At 48.2% G+C, this 23,011-nt stretch overlaps 1 protein-coding gene across 2 annotated transcripts in view; it reads left to right on the top strand.

Moving 5' to 3' along the window:
- PEX6 (peroxisomal biogenesis factor 6) overlaps positions 1-16,674 on the top strand; it is an 86,270-nt gene extending 69,596 nt beyond the window's left edge. For both annotated transcript variants that reach the window (XM_077281869.1, XM_077281868.1), the window contains exon 17: positions 16,457-16,674. In XM_077281869.1, coding sequence (XP_077137984.1) covers positions 16,457-16,602 — 146 coding nt within the window. In that variant the 3' untranslated portion in view covers positions 16,603-16,674. The remainder of the gene's footprint in view (positions 1-16,456) is intronic.
- The last annotated feature ends 6,337 nt before the right edge of the window (positions 16,675-23,011 follow it).

Below are 23,011 nucleotides of genomic sequence, written 5' to 3'. Positions count from 1 at the left end.
AAAGGCCACACTCACCGTACCGCACTTGGTTCTTTATTCAAAGCTGATTAAAACATGGCGGCAGGGAGAAGAGGCGGAGACAGCGATAGGATTACGGCTGCTTCCACGGGCCCAAGGTAAGGGGGAAGTGACGGGGATCCTACCTAATTAGCCGATGAACTCACCTGACTGGTTCTAAGGTACCACCTGGTACCACCACCTATACCACGCTCCTCACCTGACTGGTTCTAAGATAACCACCTGGTACCACCACCTATACCACCTCACCTGACTGGTTCTAAGGTACCACCTGGTACCACCACCTATACCACGCTCCTCACCTGACTGGTTCTAAGATAACCACCTGGTGCCACCACCTATACCACCTCACCTGACTGGTTCTAAGATAACCACCTGGTACCACCACCTATACCACCTCACCTGACTGGTTCTAAGGTAACCACCTGGTACCACCACCTATACCACCTCACCTGACTGGTTCTAAGATAACCACCTGGTACCACCACCTATACCACCTCACCTGACTGGTTCTAAGGTAACCACCTGGTACCACCACCTATACCACGCTCCTCACCTGACTGGTTCTAAGATAACCACCTGGTGCCACCACCTATACCACCTCACCTGACTGGTTCTAAGATAACCACCTGGTACCACCACCTATACCACCTCACCTGACTGGTTCTAAGGTAACCACCTGGTACCACCACCTATACCACCTCACCTGACTGGTTCTAAGGTAACCACCTGGTGCCACCACCTATACCACGCTCCTCACCTGACTGGTTCTAAGATAACCACCTGGTACCACCACCTATACCACGCTCCTCACCTGACTGGTTCTAAGATACCACCTGGTACCACCACCTATACCACCTCACCTGACTGGTTCTAAGATAACCACCTGGTACCACCACCTATACCACCTCACCTGACTGGTTCTAAGGTAACCACCTGGTGCCACCACCTATACCACCTCACCTGACTGGTTCTAAGGTAACCACCTGGTACCACCACCTATACCACGCTCCTCACCTGACTGGTTCTAAGATAACCACCTGGTACCACCACCTATACCACCTCATCTGATTGGTTCTAAGATAACCAACTGGTACCACCACCTATACCACGCTCCTCACCTGACTGGTTCTAAGATAACCACCTGGTACCACCACCTATACCACGCTCCTCACCTGACTGGTTCTAAGATAACCACCTGGTACCACCACCTATACCACGCTCCTCACCTGACTGGTTCTAAGATACCACCTGGTACCACCACCTATACCACCTCACCTGACTGGTTCTAAGATAACCACCTGGTACCACCACCTATACCACCTCACCTGACTGGTTCTAAGGTAACCACCTGGTGCCACCACCTATACCACCTCACCTGACTGGTTCTAAGGTAACCACCTGGTACCACCACCTATACCACGCTCCTCACCTGACTGGTTCTAAGATACCACCTGGTACCACCACCTATACCACCTCACCTGACTGGTTCTAAGATAACCACCTGGTACCACCACCTATACCACCTCATCTGATTGGTTCTAAGATAACCACCTGGTACCACCACCTATACCACGCTCCTCACCTGACTGGTTCTAAGATAACCACCTGGTACCACCACCTATACCACGCTCCTCACCTGACTGGTTCTAAGGTAACCACCTGGTACAACCACCTATACCACCTCACCTGACTGGTTCTAAGATAACCACCTGGTGCCACCACCTATACCACCCTCCTCACCTGACTGGTTCTGAGATAACCACCTGGTACCACCACCTATACCACCTCACCTGACTGGTTCTAAGGTAACCACCTGGTACAACCACCTATACCACCTCACCTGACTGGTTCTAAGGTAACCACCTGGTACCACCTATACCACCTCACCTGACTGGTTCTAAGGTAACCACCTGGTGCCACCACCTATACCACGCTCCTCACCTGACTGGTTCTAAGGTAACCACCTGGTACCACCACCTATACCACCTCACCTGACTGGTTCTAAGGTAACCACCTGGTGCCACCACCTATACCACGCTCCTCACCTGACTGGTTCTAAGATAACCACCTGGTACCACCACCTATACCACGCTCCTCACCTGACTGGTTCTAAGATACCACCTGGTACCACCACCTATACCACGCTCCTCACCTGACTGGTTCTAAGGTAACCACCTGGTACCACCACCTATACCACCTCACCTGACTGGTTCTAAGATAACCACCTGGTACCACCACCTATACCACCTCACCTGACTGGTTCTAAGGTAACCACCTGGTGCCACCACCTATACCACCTCACCTGACTGGTTCTAAGGTAACCACCTGGTACCACCACCTATACCACGCTCCTCACCTGACTGGTTCTAAGATAACCACCTGGTACCACCACCTATACCACCTCATCTGATTGGTTCTAAGATAACCAACTGGTACCACCACCTATACCACGCTCCTCACCTGACTGGTTCTAAGATAACCACCTGGTACCACCACCTATACCACGCTCCTCACCTGACTGGTTCTAAGGTAACCACCTGGTACAACCACCTATACCACCTCACCTGACTGGTTCTAAGATAACCACCTGGTACCACCACCTATACCACCTCACCTGACTGGTTCTGAGATAACCACCTGGTACCACCACCTATACCACCTCACCTGATTGGTTCTAAGATAACCACCTGGTACCACCACCTATACCACGCTCCTCACCTGACTGGTTCTAAGGTAACCACCTGGTACCACCACCTATACCACCTCACCTGACTGGTTCTAAGATAACCACCTGGTACCACGACCTATACCACCTCACCTGACTGGTTCTAAGGTAACCACCTGGTACCACCACCTATACCACCTCACCTGACTGGTTCTAAGGTAACCACCTGGTACCACCACCTATACCACCTCACCTGACTGGTTCTAAGGTAACCACCTGGTACCACGACCTATACCACCTCACCTGACTGGTTCTAAGATAACCACCTGGTACCACCACCTGTACCACCCTCCTCACCTGACTGGTTCTAAGACAACCACCTGGTACCACCACCTGTACCACCCTCCTCACCTGACTGGTTCTAAGATAACCACCTGGTACCACCACCTGTACCACCCTCCTCACCTGATTGGTTCTAAGATAACCACCTGGTACCACCACCTGTACCACGCTCCTCACCTGACTGGTTCTAAGGTAACCACCTGGTACCACCACCTGTACCACGCTCCTCACCTGACTGGTTCTAAGGTAACCACCTGGTACCACCACCTATACCACCTCACCTGACTGGTTCTAAGATAACCACCTGGTACCACCACCTATACCACCTCACCTGACTGGTTCTAAGGTAACCACCTGGTACCACCACCTGTACCACCCTCCTCACCTGACTGGTTCTAAGATAACCACCTGGTACCACCACCTATACCACCTCACCTGACTGGTTCTAAGGTAACCACCTGGTACCACCACCTGTACCACCCTCCTCACCTGACTGGTTCTAAGATAACCACCTGGTACCACCACCTGTACCACCCTCCTCACCTGACTGGTTCTAAGATAACCACCTGGTACCACCACCTATACCACCTCACCTGACTGGTTCTAAGATAACCACCTGGTACCACCACCTGTACCACCCTCCTCACCTGATTGGTTCTAAGATAACCACCTGGTACCACCACCTATACCACGCTCCTCACCTGACTGGTTCTAAGATAACCACCTGGTACCACCACCTATACCACCCTCCTCACCTGACTGGTTCTAAGATAACCACCTGGTACCACCACCTGTACCACGCTCCTCACCTGTGTGAATGTGCAGACACCACAAAATAATTCAAACGTACCCACAACCATTGTGCTTACCCCAAGGAAGAGTATTATCATTACAACCAGTCGGGCCCAGTGCCCGCGATCTCGTGATCCACCAAGCTTCTCTTTGTAGTAAGCGTTTATAGTGATCTCCTCCCTGAGCAGATAAGTTAACTCTTTCATGGCCTGCAGAACAGATTACTCTAGGGTTGCCAGCATGCACCTCTCGGACATGGTGTATTAACCTAATAGAGCCCTTTCCCGATGCGATTGAATTGAAATATTCCCGAAAACGCATAAAAAGCGCTCTGCTAGTCTTACCAATATAACCCAGACCTACAAGGACCGAGAATGCTGTAAACGGCATAATTAGTTCTACATGAAATAAAGTGCGGAACCTTCTGTGTGCTGAGAGAAGTGCGGTGTGATGAGAGAAGTGCGGTGCTAGAGCAGAAGGTCCAGCACTCGCACTTATGGCTCTCCATTGGTTAGATTCTGGCTTGAGGCGATTTTGGACCAACACTTCTTTAAGGTTAATGCTCCTTCTCAAGCCGGTCAGAGGTGTCCGGGCTGCTCTATCTGCCAGTTATTATTGGTAGCTTTTCTAACCTGATGGTCCATGGGCCCAAACCTAAAACTACAGATAAATCTCTCATCTCCTTCTTTTTTCCTGTATTTAGGGTTTTTTATAGCCGCTCGTTATGCGAGAACGCACTAGCCTTGCTGAGAGCCTGTGCTTATATAGGTTCTGGGTAACCTCTAGGCATCTAGTCTTTAATGCCTGAGTGAATACATGGAAAACATGGGAACACATGTAAGAACATGGCACAACAAATGCCCAAAGAAAGCCGTGGACGGTATCCATATAGTATATAAATAAACAATGGTAAAACTGAGATATATCATGGCGTGACCCTATATACAGCCATGCTTGGCTACCCTGGTGACAGTTTTATAGAATGCATAAAGCAATATAGTACACACGCTAGAGTAGAAACATAGCAGAGTATAGCGTCCATCACCACGCCGTCCACCGCTATCCCCGACGCGCGTTTCGGTTAAGAAACCTTCCTCAGGGGGCATGCCTGAGGCCTGTTCCAGAAAACCTTCATTCTACTATTGATTCTCCTCAATCTGGGGAACTGACTGTACGGCACGGCTCTTAGTGTGCTGCGGGTGTGCACTGCTTTAATGCTAAAGGGAGTTGGACAAGGAGGGTTTCCTGTGTTCCTGTCATGATCCATTTTTGGATTCGTGGCAGCTCTGGTTCCACTGTTTTTAAATGTAGCTTTTTTCATTTCAGGACCAGCAGGGGTTAATGTCAGTTTCTCCTGCTGGCAGCCTGCTGCAATTGCAGAGTTGATGGTCAGCTGATGTGGTGGTGACCACTTCTACTATCCTTTAAATGGTCACCTGATGCATCAGCTGACTTTTGGTGATAGAGTTTCTCTATGGAGACCAACCTTGCAGTTGCAGCTTTCTGGTGTCAGCTGCTTCTGGAGTTCGGGGTCCTGTTTGTGTCATCTGCTAAGTGTTGTGTTTATTCCTTGTCTATCTCTTGTTTGTCACTGTCCCCAGTGTTTTTGTACCATCTGGTGAGGCTAGTGCCCTTGCCGACCAGTGCAATTGCCAGGGCACAGTGAGGTGACAGCGAGGGCTGAGTTTCGTGACGGCGGCGGGGGGAAGGACCCGCTTAGGGCATTAGGGGAGTGCAGGGACAGGCTCAGGTTGGAGCAGGAGGTGTCCATTCCTCTTTCGCTGTTGGTAGGGTCTTCCTCTCCCCATTTCCATTCCATTGAGTGTTTGTTGTGACGGCCTCTGACCGACCCCCTGGTGTGATCGCGACAGTACCTCTGTTATCAGGGAGCCCCCGTGGATCTGTATCTGGACATCTAGAAACACCAAGCTTGAGCCCCCAAATACTGATGTGAAGATCATATTTATCTAATTGATCAAGTTTAAATATGACACAAAATCTCTGAAATTTTCCTGATTCCCATCCCAGACTAAGAACACATTGTCCACATAACTCATACACAACCTGATATACCTCAAGAAGGGATTTTCTATTGAGTACACATATTTATCCTCGAAAACTGCTAGAAATAGGTTGGCAGATGTACATGCCATGGGCAATGCCGACGGCTGTGCCGGTGTTCTGTGTATACCATTTATCCCAGAATTTGAAGGAATTGTGGGTCAAGATGAAATGTAGAACGCCACCTACAAAATCCACAAAATCTCAATTTTTACCCGTATTTGACAATATGCCTGCTACGGCCTCAATACCCTGTTCCCGTTGTATCCTAGTGTTGTATCCTAGTGTTGTATCCTAGTGTCAGGGCTCTCTACGTTGATAGACACCAAAGAGAAGCCTTCCTGCCAGGTAAATCCCTGGAGAGCATGTATGAAGTTGCTCGTATCCTTTATGCAGTAGGATATGTTCTTCAACAGTGGGGAAGTGTCCTGTCGATATACTGTGACAATGGTTACCTGAGGGATCCTATCTCATTGACTATCGGGCATCCTGGGGGGCAATTAGTGATTTGTGTACTTTCGGTATAATGTACCAGCGGGCCTTTGAAGGGATGTCTGGGAAGAGTTTTTCTGCATGTTTTTTGGAACGAACACCCCGGTCTATCTGCAGTTTTAGGAAGGATTGTAGTTCTCCTTTGGATTTGTTAGCGGGGTCTTGTGGCACCCTAGAATATGTTTGTGTCTATCAATTGCCTGTGAGCCTCCTGGAGGTAAAATTCCTTGGTCAACAGGACAATATTGCCCTCCTTGTCCGCATCCCTTAGGACCATGTCATCCCAACTCCTGAGTTGTGTAGTAGCCTCCCCTTCCGAGGTATTAAGATTTTGGGACAGATCACGGATTCGATGTCCCTCAGTACTTGTTCATGGAAGATATCCATTACATTCCCTAGGAAGATGGGTGGTGTGTAGGTAGACTTAGTACCCCTTAAATGGATCCCATGGTGTGCTGGACTTAGGTGTCTCGTAAGCCTTCTCCTCACTAATGCTTAGTAAAAGGGCAGCATCCTGGGTTATTGAGGTGAGGGCAGGATAGTGTGATGTTCCCACCCTGAAACCAAAGCTCTCCTCCTGCTCCAAAGGGAGAGTCGTCATTAGTGTTAGAGAAAGCTTGGTGTAGATCCGGAGTGGGGAACCTCAGGCCCCAGGGCCGTTTATGGCCCTCGATGGCCTTTTATCAGGCCCCCGAGCAGATTCCCAGGGACCGCATTCTCGGGCAGGGAGCTGTATTTTCATTGCCACCAGCTCAGTAATTTCTTCTTGCCCTATTAGCACACACACAGTGTTCACCACTGAACACTGAAGGGCATGCAATGAAAGATTACGTCCTGACCCCAGTGCCAGAGTCAGGATGGACTTTGTGGGCAGAGTTTGTACAGTCCCCGAAGGACGGTAGAAATATCCAAATGGCCCTTGGCAGAAAAAAGATTCCCGCCCCTGGTGTAGATGAATCTTTCTGATGGCTTTGGTCATATCTACCAATGAAATCCATTAAATCAAAATCATCAGGAATACAAGAACCCAGTCCTCTGGTTAAAACACAGACCGTGGAACTGTCAAGGTGATGCTCTGTGAGATTAATGACCGTCTTATTTGCGGTTCTGTCCTCATTCAGTGTCTCCCAGACACCTGCTTCCGTTTGCGGTCTTGGAATAGGCCGATGCCTCCTGCCGCCCCTTCTGGTTCTGCTTTTAAAGGGGCCGGTGCCGGATTAGAGGGACCTTTTAAATGTCCTCATTAGCGCTGGAATCTGAGTCGGTCGTCCAGTAATTCCTCTGCATTCCTTGTTCCTGGTCACATTTCTCCTTTTTATTATTATTATAGGATGGTAAATCCTCTTAATCCTCTTTGCCATGGGTACATTTATCCCCTTTCTCCTGTTTAATCTCTGATTTAATTAACACTATATTTCTGTCTAGTTTTTTATTAAAGTTAGACCATAGCGTTTCCGTAAGTCCGCATCTCAGTTCTTTGTTTAATCCACACTTTGAGATAGGGTTTTTAAATGCACATGGTTTTTACATTTGGGTACGTTTTGTGAGGCTGTGGCCTCTGACACAGCTAGGGGGCGCTGTTTGTTCTCCCCAGAAGGTGCATGCAGACGGATGAGGTCCATAGGTGTGCATGAGAGTCACGGATTTCCGGTCCGGGTTTTCCAGGTGGCTGAAGGCCACAGGTTTGTGTGTGTTTAAAAGCCCTGCAGTAAAGGGTATGGGTGTGTCAGGCCGTGCAGGCCGTGTCGGGCGTCTGGCCAGGTGAGGCCAGGTGTCTGGCCAGGTGTGCGTCAGTGTCAGTCTGGTGTCTGCTGGTCTGCAGAGTGTATGGAGGCCAGCAGAGCCAGCACCCAGGGCAGCTGAATAGCCTGGCACCCGCAGCGTACACAGAGATGCAAGTCGTCCATGGTACTGATCTCGGAGGTGGACAGTCCTGTGCCCGGAGGTGGTTGTCCTGTGCCCGGAGGTGGAAGTCCTGTGCCCATAGGAGTCAGATGTGGACAGTTCTGTGCCCGGAGGTGGATGTTCTGTGGCCGGAGGTGGATGTCCTGTGCCCGAAAGAGGACTAGCATGTGCAACGATTGCAAACAGGTGGATATGGTGCCCGGCTGCTATCCGGAGGATATCCTGAACTGTGTACGACTGTGTGAGTAAAGAGTCTGTAAGAGACTGTGATACAGCGATGCAGGACACCCACGAGAACTAGTCAGAGGAGGGCTGGCGTGTGTAGTGTCTGCAACATACGAGGCTATGTGTATGGAGACGTATAGAGACTGAGATTGCGTGCGGTCGCCCAGGGAAACTGGACAAGGGAAGTCTGGCCTGTTTAGGGACCGCAAATCTAAAGCCATGTGATATGTATTGCATTGAACTGGCGTAAACTGATCACTGAAGTTATATGCATTTATGTGTACCCGGCTGCACTCCAGAGGATAAAGAGTGCAGTGCGCTGAGTGAGTACAGAGACTTGTTACTGGCGTGCGGTCACCCAGGGAAACTGGACAGAGGGAAGTTCGGCCTGTGTATTGACTGTGTCATATAGCCATGCACTATTAATGGACTGTATGTAGAAGCCGTATACTATAACGACTGTGTGAAGTAACACAATAAAAGAGACTTTTGTGTTTGAATTTGTGGGTCACTGCTTCTTCACTGCGTACGAAGCTACTGCAGCTTTACAGTTTGAATTATTTTGTGGTGCCTGCACATTCACACAGGTGAAGAGCGTGGTATAGGTGGTGGCACCAGGTGGTTACCTTAGAACCAGTCAGGTGAGGTGGTATAGGTGGTGGCACCAGGTGGTTACCTTAGAACCAGTCAGATGAGGTGGTATAGGTGGTGGCACCAGGTGGTTACCTTAGAACCAGTCAGGTGAGGTGGTATAGGTGGCGGTACCAGGTGGTTACCTTAGAACCAGTCAGGTGAGGTGGTATAGGTGGTGGCACCAGGTGGTTACCTTAGAACCAGTCAGGTGAGGTGGTATAGGTGGTGGCACCAGGTGGTTACCTTAGAACCAGTCAGGTGAGGTGGTATAGGTGGTGGTACCAGGTGGTTACCTTAGAACCAGTCAGGTGAGGAGCGTGGTATAGGTGGTGGTACCAGGTGGTTACCTTAGAACCAGTCAGGTGAGGTGGTATAGGTGGTGGCACCAGGTGGTTACCTTAGAACCAGTCAGGTGAGGTGGTATAGGTGGCGGTACCAGGTGGTTACCTTAGAACCAGTCAGGTGAGGTGGTATAGGTGGTGGCACCAGGTGGTTACCTTAGAACCAGTCAGGTGAGGTGGTATAGGTGGTGGCACCAGGTGGTTACCTTAGAACCAGTCAGGTGAGGTGGTATAGGTGGTGGTACCAGGTGGTTACCTTAGAACCAGTCAGGTGAGGAGCGTGGTATAGGTGGTGGTACCAGGTGGTTACCTTAGAACCAGTCAGGTGAGGTGGTATAGGTGGTGGCACCAGGTGGTTACCTTAGAACCAGTCAGGTGAGGAGGGTGGTATAGGTGGTGGTACCAGGTGGTTATCTTAGAACCAGTCAGGTGAGGTGGTATAGGTGGTGGTACCAGGTGGTTACCTTAGAACCAGTCAGGTGAGGTGGTGGTACCAGGTGGTTACCTTAGAACCAGTCAGGTGAGGAGCGTGGTATAGGTGGTGGTACCAGGTGGTTATCTTAGAACCAGTCAGGTGAGGAGCGTGGTATAGGTGGTGGTACCAGGTGGTTACCTTAAAACCAGTCAGGTGAGGAGCGTGGTATAGGTGGTGGTACCAGGTGGTTACCTTAGAACCAGTCAGGTGAGGAGCGTGGTATAGGTGGTGGTACCAGGTGGTTACCTTAGAACCAGTCAGGTGAGGTGGTATAGGTGGTGGTACCAGGTGGTTACCTTAGAACCAGTCAGGTGAGGTGGTATAGGTGGTGGTACCAGGTGGTTACCTTAGAACCAGTCAGGTGAGGAGGGTGGTATAGGTGGTGGTACCAGGTGGTTACCTTAGAACCAGTCAGGTGAGGTGGTATAGGTGGTGGTACCAGGTGGTTATCTTAGAACCAGTCAGGTGAGGTGGTATAGGTGGTGGTACCAGGTGGTTATCTTAGAACCAGTCAGGTGAGGTGGTATAGGTGGTGGTACCAGGTGGTTATCTTAGAACCAGTCAGGTGAGGAGGGTGGGTACAGGTGGTGGTACCAGGTGGTTATCTTAGAACCAGTCAGGTGAGGTGGTATAGGTCGTGGTACCAGGTGGTTACCTTAGAACCAGTCAGGTGAGGTGGTATAGGTCGTGGTACCAGGTGGTTACCTTAGAACCAGTCAGGTGAGGTGGTATAGGTGGTGACACCAGGTGGTTACCTTAGAACCAGTCAGGTGAGGTGGTATAGGTGGTGGTACCAGGTGGTTATCTTAGAACCAGTCAGGTGAGGTGGTATAGGTGGTGGTACCAGGTGGTTACCTTAGAACCAGTCAGGTGAGGTGGTATAGGTGGTGGTACCAGGTGGTTACCTTAGAACCAGTCAGGTGAGGTGGTATAGGTGGTGGTACCAGGTGGTTATCTTAGAACCAGTCAGGTGAGGAGGGTGGGTACAGGTGGTGGTACCAGGTGGTTATCTTAGAACCAGTCAGGTGAGGTGGTATAGGTCGTGGTACCAGGTGGTTACCTTAGAACCAGTCAGGTGAGGTGGTATAGGTCGTGGTACCAGGTGGTTACCTTAGAACCAGTCAGGTGAGGTGGTATAGGTCGTGGTACCAGGTGGTTACCTTAGAACCAGTCAGGTGAGGTGGTATAGGTGGTGACACCAGGTGGTTACCTTAGAACCAGTCAGGTGAGGTGGTATAGGTGGTGGTACCAGGTGGTTATCTTAGAACCAGTCAGGTGAGGTGGTATAGGTGGTGGTACCAGGTGGTTACCTTAGAACCAGTCAGGTGAGGTGGTATAGGTGGTGGTACCAGGTGGTTACCTTAGAACCAGTCAGGTGAGGAGCGTGGTATAGGTGGTGGTACCAGGTGGTTATCTTAGAACCAGTCAGGTGAGGTGGTATAGGTGGTGGTACCAGGTGGTTATCTTAGAACCAGTCAGGTGAGGAGGGTGGTACAGGTGGTGGTACCAGGTGGTTATCTTAGAACCAGTCAGGTGAGGTGGTATAGGTCGTGGTACCAGGTGGTTACCTTAGAACCAGTCAGGTGAGGTGGTATAGGTGGTGGTACCAGGTGGTTACCTTAGAACCAGTCAGGTGAGGTGGTATAGGTGGTACCAGGTGGTTATCTTAGAACCAGTCAGGTGAGGTGGTATAGGTGGTGGTACCAGGTGGTTATCTTAGAACCAGTCAGGTGAGGTGGTATAGGTCCATCCACCTCTTGTGTCTCCCCTTTTCCTCATAGATTGTAAGCTTGCGAGCAGCAGGGCCCTCATTCCTCCTGGTATCTGTTTTGAACTGTGATTTCTGTTATGCTGTAATGTCTGTTGTCTGTATAAGTCCCCTCTATAAGTTGTAAAGCGCTGCGGAATATGTTGGCGCTATATAAATAAAATTATTATTATTATTATTATTATTATAGGTCGTGTTACCAGGTGGTTACCTTAGAACCAGTCAGGTGAGGTGGTATAGGTGGTGACACCAGGTGGTTACCTTAGAACCAGTCAGGTGAGGTGGTATAGGTGGTGGTACCAGGTGGTTATCTTAGAACCAGTCAGGTGAGGAGCGTGGTATAGGTGGTGGTACCAGGTGGTTATCTTAGAACCAGTCAGGTGAGGTGGTATAGGTGGTGGTACCAGGTGGTTATCTTAGAACCAGTCAGGTGAGGTGGTATAGGTCGTGGTACCAGGTGGTTACCTTAGAACCAGTCAGGTGAGGTGGTATAGGTCGTGGTACCAGGTGGTTACCTTAGAACCAGTCAGGTGAGGTGGTATAGGTGGTGACACCAGGTGGTTACCTTAGAACCAGTCAGGTGAGGTGGTATAGGTGGTGGTACCAGGTGGTTATCTTAGAACCAGTCAGGTGAGGTGGTATAGGTGGTGGTACCAGGTGGTTACCTTAGAACCAGTCAGGTGAGGTGGTATAGGTGGTGGTACCAGGTGGTTATCTTAGAACCAGTCAGGTGAGGTGGTATAGGTGGTGGTACCAGGTGGTTACCTTAGAACCAGTCAGGTGAGGTGGTATAGGTGGTGGTACCAGGTGGTTACCTTAGAACCAGTCAGGTGTGTTGATCGGCTAATTAGGCAGGATCCCCATCACATCTCCCTTACCTTGGGCCCGTGGAAGCGCTTGCAGCGTGAAACAGCCGTAATCCTATCGCTGTCTCCGCTTCTTCTCCCTGCCGCTATGTTTTAATCCACTTTGAATAAAGAATCAAGATCGGTACGTTGAGTGCTGCCTTTTTCTTTCTATTGGACAAATGTATAATTTAACCTTGGCCTGCTCTCAATCCACGAATCCACACATATGTGTTTTCAACTGAACTTTCTATGCTACCGGGGCTGGTCTCTGGTCCAATGTAAGCCCGGTCCGTTAACAGGATTATATCTAATAATGAACGGGAGGCAATCCTACCGAGCTAACCAGGTGCTGTTTCACTGGTGCTAGCGGAAGGGGCTCAGTCTGTCAGGGTTGTGTGCGAGTTTGATGCCACGTCAACAACTGCATGGGCCGTATCCTCTCACTCCCCGTGCCTCCCTGGGTCCATGTAGACAAGAGGGTGTCTGTGTAAAACTGTACCAAGCTGCCCTTGCGTGTCCCCAGGAGGTACTGAATGTCAGGTTTGTGCAAGTGCAACAACTGTACCACATGATCCCTCCAACGTAATAATAATAATAATAATCTTTATTTTTATATAGCGCTAACATATTCCGCAGCGCTTTACAGTTTGCACACATTATCATCGTGACATCAGGCGAGGTGTGGATTCATCACAGATGGTAGCCAGTAGCCGTTCTGGAGACTCCTCCATCTCCTCATCAGGCTCCGTATAGTGGTAACAAGTAGCTACTCTGGAGACTCCTACGTCTCCTCATCCGGCTTAGTATGATGGTAACATCTAGCCGCTCTGGAGACTCCTCCATCTCCTCATCCGGCTCAGTATGATGGTAACGTGTAGCCAATCTGAAGACTCCTCCGTGTCCTCGTAAGCTATGATGGAGGAGTCTCCAAAGCGGCTACTTATTACCATCATAGCTTACGAGGAGACGGAGGAGTCTTCAGATTGGCTACACGTTACCATCATACTGACCCTGGTGAGGAGATGGAGGAGTCTCCAGAGCGGCTACTTATTACCATCTCCTCACCAGGGTCAGTATGATGGTGACAAGTAGCCACTCTGGAGACTCCTCCGTCTCCTCGTACGCCATGATGGTAACAAGTATCCGCTCTGGAGACTCCTCCATCTCCTCATCCGGCTCAGTATGATGGTAACGTGTAGCCAATCTGAAGACTCCTCCGTCTCCTCGTAAGCTATGATGGAGGAGTCTCCAGAGTGGCTACTTATTACCATCATAGCTTACGAGGAGACGGAGGAGTCTTCAAATTGGCTACACGTTACCATCATACTGACCCTGGTGAGGAGATGGAGGAGTCTCCAGAGCGGCTACTTATTACCATCTCCTCAGCAGGGTCAGTATGATGGTGACAAGTAGCCACTCTGAAGACTCCTCCGTCTCCTCGTACGCCATGATGGTAACAAGTATCCGCTCTGGAGACTCCTCCATCTCCTCAGCAGGGTCAGTATGATGGTAACAAGTAGCCGCTCTGGAGACTCCTCCATCTCCTCATCAGCCTCAGTGTGATGGTGACAAGTAGCCACTCTGGAGACTCCTCCATCTCCTCATCAGCCTCAGTGTGATGGTAACAAGTAGCCGCTCTGGAGACTCCTCCATCTCCTCATCAGCCTCAGTGTGATGGTAACAATTACCCGCTCTGGAGACTCCTCCATCTCCTCATCAGCCTCAGTGTGATGGTAACAAGTAGCCGCTCTGGAGACTCCTCCATCTCCTCATCAGCCTCAGTGTGATGGTAACAATTACCCGCTCTGGAGACTCCTCCATCTCCTCATCAGCCTCAGTGTGATGGTAACAATTACCCGCTCTGGAGACTCCTCCATCTCCTCAGCAGGGTCAGTATGTTGATAACAAATCGCCACTCTGGAGACTCTTCTATCTCTTCACCAGGGTCAGCATCATGGTTGTCATAGACAAAATTAAAATCCATGATAAAAGATGAGGCTGTCTTCAAATTTCACTCTATACAGCTGACCCCCTCCTTTAGAATTAGGTAACTAAGGAAACTTCTAATGGCTAACCGATATGAGGCCCTGCATCAGGAGGGTGGAGCAGATATACGATCGAGGTAAGACTTTGAAAAATGTAAAGATCTTGGATCTTTGTCTGCTTACTGGAAATGAAGAAAAGATGTTTGCATGAAGTGCCTTGATTTAATAGATAGGAAATTCATATTTTTGGAAACTGGATGAAGTGGCGAATTCATAGCATGGTTCCATGTCGTGGAATGATTACGAGAATCCCTTCAATTGAATAAGGGCCTTAGAGACGAGACTACGCCTGTTTATACCTGGTCTCTATGTAAAGATAAAACCATGATTAAAAAGTATGATGTCGATATTGAGGACCTGCGACTCCCAGGAGCATAGATATCGCCAGTGTAAGGAATCTCATAATTTTCCCATGTCCAACCCTGTAAGGAGTCATCAAGGAGGGATGTGGCTGTAGCTTAAAAGCTAATAAAAGGCAAATGCCAACTTTTGGACGTCGTCACTACTTGGAAGCTCAGTCCACTGTGGGTGCTGTCCAATTACCTGGAGTGCCTCCCTCCATAAATCTGAAGCCATTGCTGTGACGACAGGTTTAGTAATCTTCTGTTTATCCTCTTCATTTTATGTAAATGCTGTATTTTTGTGTCTCCATTGAAAATCGTATTTTTATTTTTTTTATAAACACTCTGTCCTTTTGAATCAAATGTAAAATGTAATAGTTCTGTTAATTTGTTCTGTAAACCGCACCCCAAAGCCATACGCTACCAGAAACCAGGCATCCAATCAGCCTGTATAAACGACTGGTGGTGGCAGCAAGTAGTTCATTGGTTATTGTGGAGTTAAAATGACCATACCTTTGTGTGAGCAGTGATATGGGGCGATAGCTGGGCATAGCAGTTGGGTCAAGGTTTTTTGTTTTTTTTTAGGATGAATGTGATGGTGGCATGTTTGAAGGCAGAGGGGAAGGTACCAGAAGATAGCAATAGGTTCAAGAGATGGGTTAGGGCTGGAATAAGCGTGTTATTGAGGTTGGGGAGCAGGTGGGAAGGGATGAGGTCAAGGGCACAGGTGGTGAGGTGTGATTTGGAAAGGAGGTAGGCTCTCCAGTGATGTTGGAGAGTGAGGTTATTAGGGAAGGGCAGAGGTCTGATATATGGAGTGGTTGGGGTGGTGCAACAGTAAAGGTTTGCCTTGTTTGATCGATCTTGTTTTTGAAGTAGGTGGCAAAGTCCCGGAAGAGATGAGGGGAGTTGGAGGTGGCAGTGGTGGGCGGAGGAGGGAGTTAAATGTGCTGAACAGTTGTTTTGGGTTCTATGATAGTGAAGATACAAGGTTCATGAACTAGGTCTGTTTAGCAGAAGTGAGGGCTAGTTTGAAGGCAAGTGTAGCTTGTTTGAAAGCAGTGAAGTCGTCTGGCAGGCGTATTTTTTTTCCCAACGCCACTCCACGACCTTGGATGCTTGTCGGAGTTTTTTGGTGAGATTGTTATGCCAGGGTTGCCTATTGATTTGTCGCACTTTGCAATGCATGAGAGGGGCGACTGAGTCTATAGCTGATGTTAGGGAGGAGTTATAGAAAGCGGTGGCGCTGTCCGTGTCGTGGAGTGAAGATATGGAGGACAAGGGTAGAAGAGAGTCTGAGATTCTGTGAATGTCTATAGTATATATAATGGTGCGCTGCTGTATATATAGTGTATATATAATGGTGCGCAGCTGTGTTTAGTGTGTGTGTGTGTGTGTGTGTGTGTGTGTATATCTGTATATATATATATATATATATGTGTGGGCGACAGTACTGGGCTTCAGCTGTTTTGCTCCTCACATGTAATCCATCTTTTCTGCAGGAGCAGGTGATGATGCAGCGGAGCTTGTCCTTCGTTTGGAGCATTTGATGCAAGCAGCGGAGCGTCTCCAGCCGTCTGTGTCACAGAAAGAGCTGCAGCGATACGAGAGGATCCATCGGCACTTCTCCTTGTCTGCTGGGGTGTAATGTGTATAAACTCTGGCCCCTTTTCTGCTGTGTCCCCTCGAAAAATAAAGTTGGAACCACAGAAGAACTGTGCATGTTCGTTACGTCTTGTCTTGTACTCTCACTCCATTCATCTCCAGAGCTGCACTCACTATTCTGATGCATGCACTTGCAAGCCTGGACTAACTACCAAACATCCCGTACCGTTGGTGCACCTGCTCAGAATGAAGGTATTCAGCAACGCTACATTGCTTCCCTCACTGTAAGCCCACCGGTTAGGACACCACCAGCAGCAAATCTGGAGGTATCGTCGCAAGGCCAAAGCAGTCAGGGAATCACAAGGTTATTGGTAGGAAACACGGTATTCTTGATGTTGGCCTACATACAATCACCAACCCTCTCTCAATCCGCCATGTCCACCACCACCACCACCGCTAGTTCCACCATATGCAGCTCTCCAGTCCAGCTCACCCTACAAGAGACTCTCGTTAGGAAAAGAAAGTACTCATCCGCGTACACAGGGTTTGAACGCCCACATTGCTATACTAATCTCGTTAGAGATGATGCCCTACCGGTTGGTTGAAAGCGAAGCTTTCAAAGACCTGATGGCCTGCGCAGTACCACGCTATGACCTACCCAGTCGGCACTTCTTTGCGATAAAAGCTATCCCAGCCCTCCACCAGCATGTCAAAGACCGCATTGTCCATGCACTGAGGCAATCAGTCAGCGGAAAGGTGCACCTCACAACAGATGCATGGACCAGTAGGCATGGCCAGGGACGTTACGTGTCCATCACGGCGCACTGGGTTAATGTGGTGGATGCAGGGTCCACTGGGGACAGCCATAGTGGGACAGTTCTGCCTAGCCCATGGTCTAGGAAACAATTGGCTGTAGGAGTTCGCCACCCCTCCTCCTCCTCCTCCAGGAGCGAAAGCTAGTCCACAGAGCACAGTCGCATGACCACTCCATCCGCAGCTGCCAGTGTTGCACACGAGGTGTCCCTGTCAGGACGCTGAACATTTTTTACCTTTTGTGCATTACTGCCCTTTTCCAAGATGGCGTCTTTGGTCTCATGTGCACTGTGTCTTCCTGCTATAAAACTCCACCCCAGCCTTCAGTCTGTGCTAGAGTATTCTGCCTTGCATCCAGCTCCTGACCTCTGATTACTCCCTGGCTATATACCTGCTCCTGTGAACCTGTGTGGTGATCCTGCTACTCTGCTCTGAGTTCCTGCTGCATACACCAGTTCCAGCAATCCTCCTTCATCTGCTGCTCGTGTTTACTTCCATCTCATTTGCTGGACATGTAAGCTGTTTCTGCTCTGCAAAAACCTGAGACTATTACCCAGGCCTCCCTGGTTGAGCTAAGATATTATTTGCTCTGCCTTATAAGCATATCTATCTGTGTTTTGGACTAAGCAAGGACTTATTCGTGTCAAGTATCCTCAAGAATAATTGTGCTTCATAGACTTTCTGCGTGATTGCATTTTCCTCTGAAGTTTCCTATAGACTGCTAAGCTGCGTTTATTATTTGCACCAAGTGTTGTGGACTTGAGTTTCTCTCTGCACCTGTTTGGTAAAGTCTATATTATCACACGGTGATTCACTTATAAAACTGTGTCCTGTAGTTGTCTTGTTCCACGCAAAGAGTCTCCTGAGTTATCCCCTATAATTATTACAGGATACTCTAGCCATAAAAAAAGGAGACTGCTGGAACAATGACTGCAGAAAGCAGATTAGAGCAGGTGTTTTCCATAATTAGATCACTGCAGAAAGATGTGGAAGGTCTGCAAAAGAAGTTTGGAAGCTTTGAACACAATCAACAAGTGTTTGGACAGACTTTGCAGGACTTGAGCACCCGCATGGCAGCCCAGGAAAACAAACTTGCTGGCATAGAGTCCCAGTATGGACGGGCTTTTCAGGACATAAGCACGCAAATAGCTGCACAAGTGACTTTACCCTCTGGGCAACCGCCACCAGCTAGCCCACCTAAGTTGCCCCCATTCAGATTTAATTGTGATCGCCACAAATTTCGTGGCTTTGTGAATCAATGTATGCTATATATTTTTTTTTTTTAAATTCGTTTATTTTCAAACACAAATAAAGTATAGCATACATATTTGTCCTTGTCATTAATCTGCATGGTTACATTTACAAAGGATGGTAGGGACAGCACATACATATGCCAATTATTTCACAGAGGAAAAACACATGTGTATAATTATAAAACAGTCAAATATAAAGTTATAAACATACAGCTCTTAAGCTACAACCAAACCAAGCCTCTGGAACTATTAAGCCGCCATTTAACGATAGCAGAACAGTATTTTCCATTACGTCCCTCAGGACAGCACCATGGAGGACGTCCTTCCTTGACCTATAGCGGGACAGGATCATAGAGAGGTTAAAAGGACCCTCCCACCTCCACCCTCCAGTGTTTTTTCCTGTCCCTACAGGGACGGTTGTATGAGAGGTTGCTCCTAGAGCGAAGATATCCTGTGGATTCTCTTCCCCCTGTCAAGTGGTCCGTGGCCGACACCTCACTGGGTAGAGGTCCCTCAGCTATCAGTGCTGTACCAGATGGACTCAGAGTTCGGGGATCTCAGCCTTCCCTTTTCCCGGTCAGACGGACCATGGCCGACTCCTCTTTGAGAGGTTTCTCAGCCATCAGCCTGTGTAATGGGCTTAGGGGGATCGTGCGGCAGGTCCAATCCTTCCCCCTGTCAAGTAGCCCAGGGTGGAAACTCCCCAGTGGGGAGTCCCTCAGCCCCAGAGACCAGTCGAGCGGACGGGCTCCTGGGCAGAGCCGCTTCCTCCCAGTGGGGGGGCTCTCGGCTCGGATGCTGACCGGCAAAACACCGCTTCTTCCGAAAAGTCGTGTGGTGGAGAAGGCCGTTGCACTCCCAGTGACGTCAGAGAGGAGCGCCGGCACATTTGATCGGCGTGCGTTCCACAATGGAACACGGAAGGGGGCACAGGCAGTAATGCAGCATTTCTGAATGGACGCCGCTTCCTTCCACGGTAGGCTCTCGGCGTTACCAGCTCCCCCTGTCTTCTAGCAGGTATGGAGCCAGCACAGGTGAGTGCTTGGTTTAATGTTGCATCGATGGCCGGGGCCTCTGGACTGACTCTAGTCTCAGGCCTTTGTGCCAAAGCTGTACCTGGAACCCATTTGCAGCTAGGCCTTGGACCTCTAGGCTATGGTGGGGCCATATGTCCAGGCTACATCTCATGACTGGAATTTAGTTAGTTGCAGGTCTTGTCTGCACAGAGCCTTATGATCGGGCTTCAGAGTGACTTTGGAAGCATGCTTTCCATTTTCTGGTTCAATAAGCAAGTGTTTCACTTTTCTTTGCAACCTAACTACTCCATCCATAGGAGGACACAAGGTGTTAATTCAGCACATTGTCTCCATGAAGACTGCCCTCCAGCTGCGGCTCATTAATTAGCACCTTCGGGTGGAGTCAGTCTGACAAATGAGATGTATTGTTCAGAGTGGAGATTTATCTGGAACTCTGATAGATTGCTCTTTTGCTTAAAAGTGTAAGTCTGGTCTCTTGTTTGGCACCTTCAGGCATGGCCTAGTCATACTGCCTCTATGTATCATATTGAGTGCCTCCGTGCATAATACTGCCTCTATGCATCATATTGAGTGCCTCCGGGCATAATACTGCATAATAGTGCCTCTATGCATCACATTGAGTGCCTCCGTGCATAATACTGCCTCTATGCATCATATTGAGTGCCTCCGTGCATAATACTGCCTCTATGCATCATATTGAGTGCCTCCGTGCATAATACTGCATAATAGTGCCTCTATGCATCATATTGGGTGCCTCTGTGCATGATACTGCATCATAGCACATCTATGCATCATATTGAGTGCCTCTGTGGCATCATACTGTTTCATAGTTACTTCATGTATCATATTGCATCATATTGCTTCATGGTTCCTATATGCATCAAGGTGCTTCATTGTTCCGATATGCATCATAGCGCTTCATAGTTACTTTGTGTATCCTATTGCATCATATTGCTTCATGGTTCCTATCTGCATCATAGCGCTTCATAGTGACTCTGTGCGTCATATTGCATCACTGTTCCTATATGCATCATAGTGCTCGTATTGCCTTTGTGCATCATATTGCTTCAGGTTTCCTATGTGCATCATAGCGCTTCATATTGCCTTTGTGCATTATATTACAGCATATTGCTTCATGGTTGCTATACGCATCAGCGCTTCATATTGCCTTTGAGCATTATATTACAGCATATTGCTTCATGGTTCCTATACGCATCAGCGCTTCATATTGCCTTTGTGCATTATATTACAGCATATTGCTTCATGGTTCCTATACGCATCAGCGCTTCATATTGCCTCTGTGCATTATATTACAGCATATTGCTTCATGGTTCCTATACACATCAGCGCTTCATATTGCCTTTGTGCATTATATTACAGCATATTGCTTCATGGTTCCTATATGCATCATAACGCTTCATAGTGACTTTGCGCATTATATTACAGCATATTGCTTCATAGTCCCTATATTCATCATATTGCTTCATTGTTCCTATATGCACCATAGCGCTTCATAGTTACTTCATGCATCATATTGCATCATACTGCTTCATTATTTACATCATATTGTTTCATTGTTCCTATATGCATCATAGTGCTTCAAATTGCCTTTGTGCACCATATTTCTTCATAGTTGCTATATGCATCATAGCGCTTCATAGTAATTTGTACATCATATTGCATTATATTGCTTCATAGTTCCTATATGTTTCATAGGTCCTATATGCATCATTTTGCATTATAAGGTTTCGGTGCCCTTTTGCAAGGCAGGGGGTATCAGTGTCGGGCTTCGTGCCTTTTTCGCCTCTGGCTGTGAGCCACTGGATCAGACCTTCTGTCTGGTGCCTTGTTGTGTGGCCGCACATTGTATCATCGGCCTACCACTTCACATTTTTGTCTTAGGCCTCAACTCTGGATATGGAGTCCTTGTGTTTTAGACCCAGATCCAGCTTCTGTTACTTCATTCTTTACAACAGGGCTTAGTCAAGCAAACAGATATGCTTGAATTGGCTTAGTAAAATCTGCATTTCTTCTGTTTGGAACAGGTCTCTCAGGTAGGTTCTACCTTGAGTGCTAAAGGCAAGTCTATTTCATAATTAGCTTTAAAAGATGACATACGTCATTTTGATACATTCTATAATCCTATAGAAGGACATACTACTGTCCCGGGAGCGGAAAATCCCACGAGTTGAAAGGAAGGATTCCTTGCGCCTCGGAATGCTTTGCCCTAAGATATTAGGACCATCTACAATTTGCATAGTTTTGGGCGCTCCCTTAAGACACATTTGTTCAGAGCGGTCTATCGGGTTCCCTAATCAGTCATTTTATGTTGTGCGTGTAGCCCATTCACTATCTCCATCTATCCCCCACCCCCTGAAATAGTTGGGCCATCATTATAAATAAAATATTGTTGATACACACCTGTATTTTGTATCTTCCCTGCCTCATTGTAGAGTGTAAGCTTTCAAGAGCAGGGTCGTCTTATTTTGCTTTAATTATTATATGGTTGTTACTTATGACCGTTGTGTTTGAAACTGTCAAACTGTAAAGCGCTGCGGAATATGTTGACGCTATATAAATAAAGTTTATTATTGTTGTTATTATTAATCCATCCCAAACTCTACATTCGGCAATCAGACAGATTCTTGTCCCATAAGTCTGTTGTGTTTACCAGGGACATCAGCACGGCCTTCTGTACCTTGTGGTGAAGCAGCAGCACTGTGTCGTGTGGCAGAGGATCCCATACTCGCGGCTCTTACAGCAGTCACGGCTCCTAAGATAAATGAAACCGTATCCAGGGCTCTTACTGTTCAGACCCCATAGTCTCACTGCCTCACAGTAGATAATCTCCCTCCGTAATGGGGAAGAAACCTACCTTTTCTGTAGCCATGGAATATGGTTACTCCCACAATGGCAGTCTGGGTGTATAAAGATCCCTGAGAAGATTGCCTCTTGGATATGTATGTGCGTATATGCATATATGGACAAATAAGTTGACATACTTATAATGCCTGGACTAATGACTCGTATAAATGCAGTTCCGAATAATTTAAAGTGTCGGAAGATTTTTACTAGCTCTACCACCACCACCTTCATCGATTCAGAGTCCTGACTCCCTGTGTCTAACATCAAGTAATACAGGAGTGATGACCCACGTTTCTCTTTCAGCGCTTCTAATGAGAAGCCAGACGTTGGTAATGGCAGGAGATATTACCTGCCAGATGGTGTATTCCTTAGTTTCAATAATATATAACCCTTCTTGGGGTTAGACATCTAAGGATTTGGAATAGACGTGATCTCCTGGATGAGTACTGTGCATACACCCAATGCTCTGCCATTATCCATGTAC

This window comes from Ranitomeya variabilis, chromosome 2, assembly GCF_051348905.1.
Source record: "Ranitomeya variabilis isolate aRanVar5 chromosome 2, aRanVar5.hap1, whole genome shotgun sequence".
Classification (NCBI taxonomy): Eukaryota; Metazoa; Chordata; class Amphibia; order Anura; family Dendrobatidae; genus Ranitomeya; species Ranitomeya variabilis.
The sequence above is the reverse complement of the archived record's forward strand: the minus strand, read 5'-3'. Positions and strand labels throughout refer to the sequence as shown.